The following is a 13682-nucleotide window of genomic DNA, read 5'->3' as shown; positions in this document are numbered from 1 at the left end:
GGGGGAAGTAAACTTCTGACTCTAAACAACAAAGTTAAACTTCTGTTATGCTTGTGCAGAAAATAGTGAAATGAAACCCTTGAGAAAATATTTTCCCACTCTACTAAGTGAAATTTCTTTCCCTCCTTCCCTTCCTAAAAGAGAATTCTCATTGTATTCTCCAATTTGTAATAACTCTTGCAGGCATACAAAAGAGAAATGTAAAATATGTGGTAATGTGGAAATTTGAGGGGATCAGCTTAAGTTGTGTAGGATTCCGAAACTGCAATCTTAAACTATGTACATGTGAAATATGTATCCTAAATGTTGTACATTGTGGGGTCGTTTGGTAGGATGTATTACAGAAAATAATACATGTATTAGCTTTGATATAACTAATCCCTTGTTTGGTATACTTTTTTAACATATGTATAAATAATACAAGTATTAGTTTGTATTAGTTATACTTCCTAGTTGGTATTATCCTATGTATAACTAATACATAGCAAGCCATGTTGCTGGTGGTAGGTGACATGTATCCTGTGGAATTAGTCGAGGTGCGCAAAAGCTGTCCAGGACACCATGGTCATAAAAAAAATAATCTTAGCATAACTAATCCCTACATTACTAATTCTTGGATTTCTAAGACACTCTACTATTCTCATACGCACTAGCAAACAACCCCCATGTGATGTAAGATGTTTGTGCCTACATTAAAAAAGGATTTTTTTCCTTTGATCAATTTTAATCAGATTTAGAAATGTAGATGGAAACACGTCAGGAAGAATGTTTATTTTGTCCGCACGAAGATAAGTTGATCAAGATGAATAAAGAAAGTTCAAAATTAGTTGTAAAACAATATTACATGTAATTTTTCTCCTTTTATTTTGGCTATGACTGCCTCCCTCCTTCTCTAATTGTCTCTTCGAACTGTAACTAGTGTTTCCCTTTTACACAGAATGTTTACCCATATACTTTTCACTTGTATGATTGATAGCGGAATCCTGTCAAAAAAAAGTTGATTATGACAAGCATTTCATCTTCACAATTGTCAATAGTTACCATTAAATTGCAGAAGTAAAAGATAATGAGATATTGTTGAGTAGTATGTCAATGGGAATCCCGTTGTTCCCATTTTAATTTATGTTTTTTCACTTTTCAAGGGTCAATTTGGCCAATATTCTGTGTGAGTCACATCTAATTTTTCTTTGAGAATATGCTTTTAGAGACTTGTAAACTTCATGGAAACTATTATAAGTCGCATACTGTTGCATTTCAAAATGTTTTGTGAAATAGTATGAATCAGTTTAACTCTGGGAAATCGAAAGTAACCATCACCCTGCAGCAGAGAGAGTGTCTTCTTAAGTGGATTTGTATTTACTTTGTTGTTGCATTCCATTATTATTGAAGACCTTCTTAATCTTTTCCTGGAACTTCTCTCTCTCATAAATTTGAAATAAAACATTTTCTTTTTATACCAAAAAACTACAAGTACATAAATTTGAAATAAAATATGGCAGGCCAACCAAATAGATGAAAGCAAAATAATTATCTCAAAGAAGCAGCACTAGAGGATCACTGTTTTTATTTCTTCAAGTAATTTTAGCAGTGAAATGGCATCCCCAGCTTGGCTGCCCCAGGAAACGCAGTCTTCAAGCTCACAGACATCTGTTATGAGTTCAGCCACTGGAGAACCAACTACAAGCTCTTCAACTCCAAATGCAGATTCAACTCAGGAAGCTGCCCAAGGGAAATTTATCTCCCCTCCTGGATATAGTGTTTGTCGGGCTTCTTTCTCTTATATGAATGCTAATGTCCCTTCTGGAAGCTCTCAACAGCCATCTTCAAGTCCTGTTAGTCAATCTTTGCATTTTATGTTTTTGGAGATACAGTGGTTCATCTGGAGAGACTTCGAGTGACTTGGCTTTTGTTGCAGGTCATTCCATCAACTTCTGCAGGTTCTTCAGCATTGCTCCAACCTCCCATTCCTGGCCAGTCTGCAAATGTTGGCTCTTCATTTTCATACAACATTTCACAAACTGATAACAATTTCTCCAGTGGCCTACAGTTCTCGTCTAGCACCTTGAGGGTTAGTTTCCTTTGATTGATGAAAGTAATATTACATCATACATTTTGGCTGACATGTATTAACAGAAGGGGTTACATGTATTCAGTGTTTACTTTGGGGATGTTTCCACATCTAGATGTCATACGAAAACTACTGTTTTCTATTGCGTAGCCGTGCCAATTATAGTGACCAGTTTATGTAACATATGGTATATTAGATCAGGTAAATGTACAATGGGAAAACTAACATTGGATCTGCTCGTGAGAAGCCTGAAGCTGAAGTGGAATCTTTCACCCTGTAGGTTTGCAATTATCAGAGTTGAAGTAAGTGAAGTTGGCTAAAATCATAGTATGTAGGATTGTGAAGAACATGCTGTGCACTTTAGGATGTGTAGTCTAAGTCCATACACGAGAACAATATTTGGAAGGTATGCTAGGGCTGGAACAGTGGCAAATACTGGATAGGAGGTCTTTTCCTTTTTTAAAAAAAAAAGGAAATGAGTAACTGACATGTTTTAGGAATTTCTCCTAGACACCCTTTGCATTGTACCTGGGGTTTCATTTGGTTAGAATTGCATCCTACAATTCAGGAAGAACATAACTGTTGTCTATGGTGGTCAGTTTGGAAGGAAAGGAATGGTAGATGTTTTGAAAATAGATCCAATTCCATTCACAAGGTCAAATGGAATTGTATAGAGGCCCTTCAAAGTTGGGAAGAAGTTGGGGTTCTGGCAAGAAGCATATGTAGATGGAGAATCATACCAGCCAGCATATGGTGGACAATCTGGAAGGAGAGAAATTCTAGGTGTTTTGAGAACATAGAAAATAGTGTAGAACAAATCAAATTGAATTGTATCTTGATTCTATGTTTTTGGTGTAATCAGATTCGGTCTAATGATCCTGTATCTATTATTGATGTGTTAGATTCATTATAGACATGGGATCATAGGATCTGGATTTACTTGTAAATATGGCCCTAGTACAGCCCATGCATTGATCTGTTTCTATCAATAGACACAAAGTTATCAGTTTAAAAAAAAATGGAATTGTATAGTATCCTTACTTTTTTGGTGTAAACAGTTGTGTATAGTTGATACAGACCAGATTGTAGATTTGATCGGAAGCTTGTAACTGACACTTTTTGGTGGTGATCAGCATGCCCTTAATGCTGAAGAATACAATCTTACCAGTTTCAAAAAAATATATCAAATTACATAGAAACTTTTTTTTTGAGAAAGTTAACTGGTATTATAAACAGAAGGAAGTACACCAATAGTGTGCTCCTAAGTAGTTACATCAAAAATATGAGGGAACATCCAAAACAAATCTATCACCTATATCCATTATAGACTATCTAAAAACAGAGTGATGTCCCCTATATCCTTAGGTACAGATTGAATACACCAAAAGTAGAATGTTGCTAGACAGTTCATCTTCATACTTTGGAAGGAAATGCTCTTGTTCTCAAAACATCTCTGATTTATCTCCTTACATAGAAACTTTACAAGGACATTTGCAGATTTCTAATCTACTTAAAAGGTACCTATTGGTTTTGCATTTTAATTTGTACATCGCTTAAGAAGATAAGAGTTAACAAATCCAAAATGCTAGAAGTCCTTGTTTGCTTTATGTTTTTACCGTTCTGGTGCTATAATTTAGTAAGTTCATTTCTGTAATATATCGTATGAAGCTATGTCTATAGGTGTGATTTAGCTTTTAAAGCAGTTGGCAGCTCTGTTCAATCAACTCTAAAGACAATATGTTGTTTTCTTTCGGAATGCCCTTCGTGTTGTGTTCTATGAAGGGCTGCTTTGAAATATCTGTTACTGTTTGCTCCCTTCATCCGCTACTGTTGGCAAGTGTGAGGGCTGCACTGTTCTATTTGGAATATTGCATTGTTGAAGTCTTAATCTTGTTTAGGAAGTCTGAGTCATCATTTGTGGTGATTGACCTTTGCACTAATTATGAAAATTGTATTCATGGATTTTCTTAGGATTCTCCCTTGTCTTTGAGAGAGTGCTATTTTTTTTTTTTCAAAGTTCTCTTTTTGCTGGCGTTGGTGCGTGTCTGACAAGACCTATCTGTTTGTGGCAGCCTGCTGCTCCTGATCATTCTGTGGATGTAAAGAATGCATCTCCTGCAGCATCATTACAGCCTCCTCTTCCTCTGGTGTCCACAAGGTTGAGCTCATTCATGCCTGGAATTACAGCAGCTGCAGGCCCCTTGATAAGTGGTTCAAACTTGTCTTTCAATGGAGGTCCTCAGATGATGCAGACAGATCAAACAATGAAACCTGTATGTGTTACACTGTGTCTCTTGAAGTTTAAAGCATTACTTATGCCTGTTGAAGACTGGTCTAATATATATAAACTGAACGCAGAGCATTTTCTATTTTGAGCAATTGAAGCAATTGATCATGACTTCATAACTGATTGGTCTTATTCTAGTTGCAGAATAGACGGGTAGACGTTGCACAGGAAACAGGAGGAATGACTTCTGCAACTTTTGTTATGCATTCTGTTTCACAGGCTGTTCATATGAGTTCTGGTTCTTCGACAGCTGCATTTCCAACTTCTCATATGGGCTCTCCAAATATAATTAGAATGCCCCACGCACCTCAATTTCAGGTTCCAGCAGGAGTTCCTAAAAGTCCTGTTACTCCTGGTCCAGCTATACCTTCATCTTCCAATCTTACTGCTACAGCCTCACCCGGAGGTCCTTCTCTACCCTTAAGACCCAATGCGTCTCCTGTTCATGTTCTGGCCAATCCATCTGTTCAGCAACAAACATATTCTCCTTATTTTTCTCCAACTCCTATTACTCCATCTCACCAGGGACCTTGGTTGCAGCCTCCACCAGTCACTACCATGCTAAGACCACCATTTCCATCATATCCTGCAGGTTTTGCTGTTCCCTTTCCTTTGTCAGCTACTGGTGCACCACTCTCTTCAGTGACATTGCCTGATACTAGACCTCCTGGTGTTGCCCCAGTGGCAGCTCCACCTGGAGTGCCGACTACTGCTAGCCAGCCAACCCATGCTTCAGGGTTGCAGCCAGAGTTACCTCCTGGAGTTGGTATGCATATAGTCCTTGTTAAGAAAATTCTTTTCTTTCAATATGCTTGCTATTTATCCATTTTTTAGTTCACAGCATATGACATTATTTTTTTCCTCCCTTTCAGACAGTGGTAAGCATGTAAATGATGCTGACACAAAACAAGGAGCTTCAACTAGTGAACAACTGGAGACCTGGACTGCTCACCGGACTGAAACTGGAGCCATATACTACTATAATTCTTTGACAGGAGAATCTACTTACGAAAAACCTGCTGGGTTCAGGGGAGAGGTAGGTATATCACTTCTCTGTCTTTGAGCTTTAAGCAGTTGCATAATTTATAGGTGTCGTCTTCATTTCAATATGGGTAATGGCAATCTAGTACTGCAATTCTCACAAGATAATAGGTCAGGGCTATGTCTAAATGCTTTCACTAGCACACAGTACTTCATTTTTTAATTTTTTATTGAAGAGCCCGCAGCTCTTCTAGATCTTCTCTGTCTCATGAACAGGTGATCCACTTCTTGTCCTTATCTTTTGCACATGAAGCACTAACTAACACATGAAATTTTCCTCTTCCTCAAATTCTGACCCCTAAGAATTACCCCCTCGCTGCTAGCCAGCTTAAGACACGCCTTCCTAGGTAACCCAGGAATCCAAACCGAGAGATGAGGAAAGTTCGCCTCCTCCCCAGTTAGTAGCTTATCATAATAAGACTTTACAATGGAGACACCACTATTACCCTCCACCTACCTCCAATCATCAAGGTTTAACTGTGAGATTTTTTTTTGTGGAGCAACTTCATCAAACTCTGGAACTCTGCAATCTCTTAGTCTTGCAAGTTCCTCCTAAACCTCAAATCTTAATGAACTTCTCCATCGACAGTTTATTGACTTCTTTGGTGATGACTATCGTAGTTTAGAGTAAGCAAGAGCTGGAACTTTTGCTGAGATGATCATTTTTTGGCTTGGATATGGTTAATTTGGCTACAGGGTTGTGCTAGAAATTTTAATTGCATTTTGTATAGTAACATTGCTAGCAAAATTTAACTACAATGATCTGTCTGTGACATAGTTTGCCACTATTTCCCCCCTCTATCTATTAAAGCTTATTGTCTTCATTATTCATACACTTTACTTATCCATGCATGTCAATTATCTTTCATAGCACATGACAATGATGTTTTCCTCTTCTGGTGCAGCCTGGCAAAGTAGCTGCACAGCCAACTCCTGTTTCATGGTAAATTTCGATAGTATAATAACTTTTTGACTTGTACTATTGTATTTTGTGCTTCTAAATAAATTCATTATATTATATTAAATGAAGTAGGATGGTGAGTGAAGATTCATATAGTATGGCCGACCACAACTTGTTTGGGACTGAGGGTAGTTGTTTATTCATGTGAATGCACCCTCAGATAAGTGGCTTATTTTACATGGCCTGACTGCTTACGTAAATATTTGCATACATGTGGTGTTCTTCAAGTGCACAAGCAAAAATGGTGATCTATTGGAGCACACATATTGATAATATAAATATTTTACCAGAAGTTTATATGCTAATGCTGGGAGGTTCATTGAATTGTCCCTTTTTAATTTATTTATGTTGGTGAACACTTTTGAGCTTGGTCGATAATACTGGATCCATAGCCTTTGTAGCCTATAGAAAAAGACTACCCATTAACTGTAAATGAATGATAGTGGATAATATACATACAAGAATCTGTTCGTGAGCTCAATGTACCATTGTGTTCCAGAGAAAATGTGCTACTTCTTGCATTCTCAGATTTTTAGGTTCCATGATTTATGAGGTTGTGTTCATCATGCTTCTCCTTTGTTTCTTTCCCATGCCATACATAAAGTACGCATTCTAGTTCAGCGGAGACAAAAAACACTAGGCGATTCTTCCCATCTTTCATAGCTTTGGTGGACAGAGTTACCTGATACTATTGTTGGTGGGAGGTGGCAGGTATCCTTTGGAATTAGTCGAGGTTCGTGAAAGCTGGTCTGGATACCACGCTCATAAAAAAAGAAGTAAGCATTCTAGTTTCAGAATGAACATTTTAACTTGAAATCCAATGGAATAAAATTAAAATAAAGGACCATTCAGCCTGGATACGACTATGCAAAGAAAATGCTCAGCAGAAAGACAATCTTATCAAAATCAAAGAATGTTCAGCAAAAGGGTAAAATACAAGCCTCTTAGAACAGCTAGTTATAACTGACTCTATCCTTGTTATTCAAAGCACAATGTTAAGCTTCATAATTCGGCAAGATCCCTGAGCAAGTCTTGATCAAGTGTACCTCTTGAACTGAGATTTGGCTTTTATCTGTTCTTCTCTTAGATCGACGCCAGTAATTAGCTGATACGTCAAACTTCATTACTTGCCTTTGTAATTATGTGAACAACAATATGCAAGAGAGATATCCCTTTATAATTGGATATAAAGTTAGTTTCTTCATCTACTCAATACTGGTATGGGTGTCTCTACAGCAGTTAGAAGGATGGATTACATTGAGTTGAATTCTCTCCAAGTCTCTGTCATAGAACTGATTAACAGTGGCACTGTCGAGAAGATTTGGTTGATAGTGTAGCCTAGGTTCTCGTGAAGGGGTCAGAAAATTTTGGATATGACATCAGTAAGGAATATACTTCTCTTGGGTCATTCATGCCTGCCTGGTGTCAGAATACTACCTTGTTCTTGTCAGAGTAGAGTTGCTCCTTAGGAGTTTCAACGCTCATGTTTCATTGTGTAAATCTATTGCATGATAAGTTTATGTCGGTTTGTGTTGGATGGAAGCTTCTCTTCTGGCAAATGTTGGTTGATCTGTGTTGGTTCTTATTTGCAAGCGTCTTTAATACTGAAGGAAGCTTTACCAGCTCAACTAACTATTCTAACTTCTTCATTTACAATCAGGGAAAGGTTGGCTGGTACAGATTGGGCATTGGTTGCTACTAATGATGGACAAAGATACTACTACAACACAAAAACAAAGGTACGGTCAATCAGCTTATTCTTTTTCCTATAAAAATCTTTTGTTTTATTAGAGGTTTACACTCATTCATTTGTTTCATTTGTCATGCATTTTTTTTTTTTTGCGTAGAATGGTCTGAGGTCTAAATTAGTCTATCAAATCATGTTAAGTGTTCTTTTTTCCCTTACCAGAAGTATTATCTATAACATTATCTTTGCAAACATAGTCTTAGATAAAATCTATTTGTTTGTTTCAAATAAATTCAAACCATGTATTTCTTACTTCAAATGATATAAGAAAGTAGCCCCTGCGCTTTGATGTAATGGTAAAAGCACATGATGTGTGGATTGGTTGCACATCACAAGTTTAAACCCTGCAATAATAGCCTTGTATTTAAGTGCAGAGGGGTAGAGGGATGGACATGGATTTCTCTGTTATAAAAGAGCTTTTGAAGGGATGAAGAATGACTATTTATATTTGAGGAATGACCTCCCATTCCTAGTTTATTTTTGGTGCACTAATGAAGGTTCAGTTTGTAGGGATTGGCTGTCGCACATAGAAAATCGTATTATGTTATAGATTTTCTGATATACTGCTTGTATACTAGAGATTTCCTATTATTAATAGAACTGTTTACTTTAAATAAAAAAAGAAGAAAATATATAGGTCCTTACTGATTAATGTGAGTTGTTCATTCTAGCACTGATTACATGGTGAATTAGTTCAAAGATTGTCTATGTATCAGTTACTTTTTCTAATGTCTTTTCTCCTTGTATGCCTTTGTACCCAGTTAAGCAGCTGGCAAATTCCCAGTGAGGTGACAGAGTTGAAAAAGAAGCATGATGCTGATGCTTTGCAGGCTCAATCGCCATCAATATTGAATGTTAACGAGTCTACTGAAAAAGGATCCGCTCCTATTAGTTTAAGCATACCTGCTGTTAGTACTGGTGGTCGTGATGCGACATCTCTAAGACCTTCATTAGTTCCAGGATCTTCTGCACTGGATCTTGTAAAAAAGAAGTTAATGGATTTTGGTGCTCCACTTGCTGTTTCTTCACCAGTCCCAGCCTCGTCAGGAGTAATATCATCTGAAGTAAATGGATCAAAAGCACTTGAATCTACAACCAGAGTTCCACAAAAAGAAAATAGCAAAGAGAAGTCAAAAGAAGTTAATGACAATGGCAATTTGTCTGAGTCCTCTTCTGATTCAGAGGACGATGAGAGTGTACCAACCAAAGAAGACTGTATCATCCAATTCAAGGTCTTTTTTGAAGATTTTGTTACTTCATAAGCAAGTCTAGTTTTCTTTTTCATGATTTTATGGCCTACATAAGTTTTATGCATACACAAGTACATTCATCTGTTTACTTTGGTTCTGTTTATATTTGTAGTTTATTTTGATTTTTTGTGCAAACAATTTATTTTGATACTAGTATGTTCTAGGTACTGGTTTCTAACTTGCTGTTAGGAAGAAAGTAAGACTTGGCCCATGCCTTTTCACCTACATCCTGGTGCTAGCACTAAAACCCTTTTCTTCTAAAACTTTTTCCATGACCCCTGTATCAATGTTACTTCCAACACATGATTTGCCATGGTGTGGAAGCGATTAAATTTACACCTCCTTTTAGATATAGCGATTAAATGTTCACCATGTGTGGAGAGTGGAGACACATGTCCAACAAGAGAGACTGATAATTGATAAGATGGGAGTGCTGGACTGTATCTTATGAGAGATTGGTGATTAAGAAATCTGAATTTTAATTTTAAACCTAGCTCTACTTGGAAAATGGAGATCTCATAGGGAGGAGAATAGAATTATAGAGTGTAAATTTCGTGTGCGCTGACTTAGCTACATCATATGGGTCTTAGTGCACTGGCCTTCGTCCTCCCTGCGCATGGCGGGAGGTTATGCATTGAACTGCCCTTTTTAGACTTTGAATGGGGCTGCAATGTGGTGGTGCAGTGTGAGAAACATCTAGGAAGTGGTGAGAGAAATTCCGTGTTTTCATATCTTGACGGTAGGAGATGGAACTAACTATTTGTTTTGGGAAGACACTTGGCAGGTGGAAAGGCTTCCAATGGCTTACAATCTGATACAAAATAAACTTTTTACTGTCATGAATATGTTTGTGTTTTATGATTGTAAAAGTAGCTGTACTTCACTCTTTAGGGGGTTTGCACAAGCTGGAAATTGTCTCAGTTATATCCTTCTGTGATTCTCCTTTTTTTTGGGGGGGTGGGGGAATAAGTATTATCCTTCTGTATTATTTTTGATTCATATATCCTTCTGTAGTTCATTATACTTGGGCTTGTCTTTGAACACTATCCAGTGGCTCCTTTATTGTTGTTCAGTTAGCTTCTTTGCTGTAAGAACTCTAACAATGGTGTTTGGGCATACCATCATTTTGTCCCTTGCATTCAGTTGAATCTTTGCTTGATGAGTCTTGCTCTTTTTGGTCTAAATGTATCCCATGTGTGTGAAATTTCCAGGAGATGCTGAAGGAACGTGGAGTAGCACCATTCTCAAAGTGGGAGAAGGAATTACCAAAGATAGTATTTGATCCGCGCTTTAAGGTTTGTTGAAACTAAAGACTTTATGTGAGACTTAGTGGCCTTTTCTTCACCTCCTAAAAGACAGGTTTATCTCTATAAATCGTACATCTCCTAGACTGCAATTTATGAGTTCCATCCTCTTAAGGAATGCAGTGCTTGCTTGGGTTGTATGTGGGAACTGTAACGGGAATCCAATGCTTAGGTACTGGGTGGTTCAGACTTTGGTTTATCATCCATTTAACTAAGGTCCTCTTTTTTTTTTGTCAAAAGCTATTTGTCATTCAAAGTAGGCAGAAATTGAAAGATACAAACCAAATTTTAAAAGTGAGATTAGAAGAGTTGTATATGTGGAGGACACCCTATCTCTTGGAAGCAGCAAGTTACACGAAAAGGTAATTTCATGTTTTGGAGCAGTAAAGAGTCTATTACAGAAGTTCTTATCATTGAGCCTTTCAAGCACTTCAAATGGCCCCTCTCCTATAGGCATCAACTTGGTCTTCCTCTTGTTCGGGAACCTCTCTTTTCGGAAGTGTACTTCTAACGCACATCTCAAATGATCAACATGCTCATCCATATCTTTACTGTACACTAAGATGTCATCTAAGTAAACTACCACAAACTTGCCAATAAAAAGTTCCATAACACGATTCATCAAACGCTTGAAAGAACTATGAGTGTTAGTGAGACCAAAAAGCATCACCAACCATTCATATAGACCAAATTTGGTCTTGAATGCCCTTTTTCCGCTCATCTCTGGGTTTCATCCGGATTTGATGGTAACCACTCCTAAGATCTATCTTAGAAAAGATATATGAACCACTCAACTCATCAAGCATGTCATCTAAAGGGGATTGGCGATATTTTACCGTAATCTTGTTGATGGCACGACGATCATCACACAAATGCCAAGTCCCATCCTTCTTTGGAACTAGTATGACCGGAACCACACTTGGGCTCATGTTTTCTCTCACAGCTCCTTTGTCAAGGAGCTCCTCAACTTGTCTTTGAAGTTTCTGTATACTTGGGCTGCTTCTATAAGTCGCCTTGTTTGGTAATTGAGAACCCGGTACAAAGTCAATTTGGTGTTCAATCCCCCTAAGGGATGGCAATCCCTGTGGGAGCTTCTCGAGGGAACACATTCTCATAATCCTGCAAAAGATAAGAAAAAGGCCTAGGAAAAGAAGATGTTAATTCATTAGTATGGAAAGAGTAGTCCTTATGCATGATAAGAACCACCGGACCTTGCTTCTCAAATCTCCTTCCTAACCTCCTTTTAGCTTGATAAGAGGACCACCTTATCCCTCCCCTTAGGCTCCCTCTTTCTCTCACTCCCTCCTTAGGACTCTTCTCAGTTCTCACTATTTCCTACTTCCACAACATTGCCTTTCTCCCTTAGCTCCTTCATCTTTCGATATCCCTCACTAACTCAACTCTGATACCAATTTGATCCAAGCAAAAAATAACAACGAAACCCTAAACTAAGAACAAGACAACAAATATAGATAGATTGACACAAGAATGAAAATAATTTGAAAACCATAGCTCTTTGAGAGCTAAAACATTCAATTAATGGAATCCAAAGAAGCACCTGAAGTAAATCTCAAGGGAATTGAATTCACCTCTCAAACAAGAAATAACAAGATACCTACATGTTAAACAATGAGAACAATATCAATAATCATCAAAACTTAGGTCTAAATGAGCTATTCTTGGCTATTTATAGTTGAGGCTAACTATTACATGAATATCCAGAAGTGTCACTTCAAAAATTGCTAAAATACCCCAAAAGGCATGACTTGTGGTGGACATGTGGTCATATGTGACCATTTGCGGTCCGCACGTCGCTTGTTGCATAGGTGGTTGCACATTCAGGCCTGAATATGACAGTTTCCTGCATCTGAGATACGACCTGATGTTCGGCCATATGTGTATTATGTGGCCCGTATGACTCCTCTGCTCCTGCCGTATCCTGAGTTATGGTGAATATACACCCTGTATGTTGATTATGTGAACCGTACTCTGCTCCTCATGTTGAATCAGAACTCCTTCATTCATCCATCCATTTTGTCTTCCGAGGTGATCTTCATGATGTGGAATCCCTGGGATGGCATCAAAATGTGTTCAAGTGCCTCCATCTTCATGAGCAGTCCTTGTAGTGCTTGGAGATCCCAAGCTTGACTCCTTGTGAATGGCCTTGAGGCAACTTGACTTGCATCATTCCCCTTGATTGATATGGCTGATGAGCTTTTTGGTTCATAGATAAAGGAGATCACCACTCATACCTTCTACTAATGTAGAACAGCCCAACATTGGATAAGCTAAGAACAGGATGTGACATGTTTTGACACAGTGATACCATGTTAAGAAAATGGACATTGGGTTCAAACTCAAAAGCTAGCTCATAAAATGAGGGTTGTCAATACCATATAGGGAGACCACAACCCATACCCCCAACCTATGTGGGTCATTCTAACAAAAACTACATTGTTGACATTGATTATCAGCAAGCTAATAACTCTGAGATCACTTCAAACTAGATGGTCTATTCATGAGAAATTCTAGTAATATGTATATCCTCTTCCAGGTCCTGAGCTACCATATAAGCATTTATGCATAATCCTGTTACCAGTTGTTTTTATAATTTCTTATTTGTGGTGCTTTCTTCATTACCTTCCTAAATAGTGGGTGTCCCTGTCCAGGCTATTCCGAGTTACAGTGCTAGAAAAGCTCTGTTTGAGCATTATGTCAAGACGCGTGCAGATGAAGAAAGAAAGGAAAAGCGTGCAGCGCAGAAGGCTGCAGTTGAGGGCTTCAAGCAATTACTAGAAGAAGCAAAGGAGGTTTATCTTGTTACTAAGCTCTCTTTAGTTCTTTTCAGATGTAATCTCACAATATTCTTCTTCTAGTTTCAGTTTCAAAAAAATATTTTTCTACTGGTTCTTCCGTCACAGTGGAATATCTAATTTTTACTTGGCATGATTAAAATTTAATTTGCTTAAGGTAGTTAAATGTCTAATTTATACGTGGCAAAAGTAGGGGGGGGGGGGTTTTGGG

General features: G+C 37.9%; 1 protein-coding gene across 4 annotated transcripts in view; it reads left to right on the top strand.

The window, feature by feature from the left end:
* The window catches only part of LOC102602660 (pre-mRNA-processing protein 40C), a 24974-nt gene that overhangs the window by 3753 nt on the left and 7539 nt on the right, over window positions 1-13682 (top strand). The window contains exons 2-11 of one of the 4 annotated variants that reach the window (XM_015315014.1): window positions 1589-1832; window positions 1916-2068; window positions 4141-4341; window positions 4494-5121; window positions 5228-5391; window positions 6302-6339; window positions 8018-8096; window positions 8866-9336; window positions 10566-10649; window positions 13328-13468. In XM_015315014.1, coding sequence (XP_015170500.1) covers window positions 1593-1832; window positions 1916-2068; window positions 4141-4341; window positions 4494-5121; window positions 5228-5391; window positions 6302-6339; window positions 8018-8096; window positions 8866-9336; window positions 10566-10649; window positions 13328-13468 — 2199 coding nt within the window. In that variant the 5' untranslated portion in view covers window positions 1589-1592. Of the gene's footprint in view, window positions 1-1499; window positions 1833-1915; window positions 2069-4140; window positions 4342-4493; window positions 5122-5227; window positions 5392-6301; window positions 6340-8017; window positions 8097-8865; window positions 9337-10565; window positions 10650-13327; window positions 13469-13682 lie in introns of all 4 variants that reach the window. The other 3 variants (XM_006360797.2, XM_006360798.2, XM_006360796.2) reach the window with 3 other exon arrangements.

Source organism: Solanum tuberosum, unplaced genomic scaffold (assembly GCF_000226075.1).
Source record: "Solanum tuberosum cultivar DM 1-3 516 R44 unplaced genomic scaffold, SolTub_3.0 scf00330, whole genome shotgun sequence".
NCBI classification, from domain to species: Eukaryota; Viridiplantae; Streptophyta; class Magnoliopsida; order Solanales; family Solanaceae; genus Solanum; species Solanum tuberosum.
This window is presented reverse-complemented; position numbering and strand designations above follow the sequence as displayed.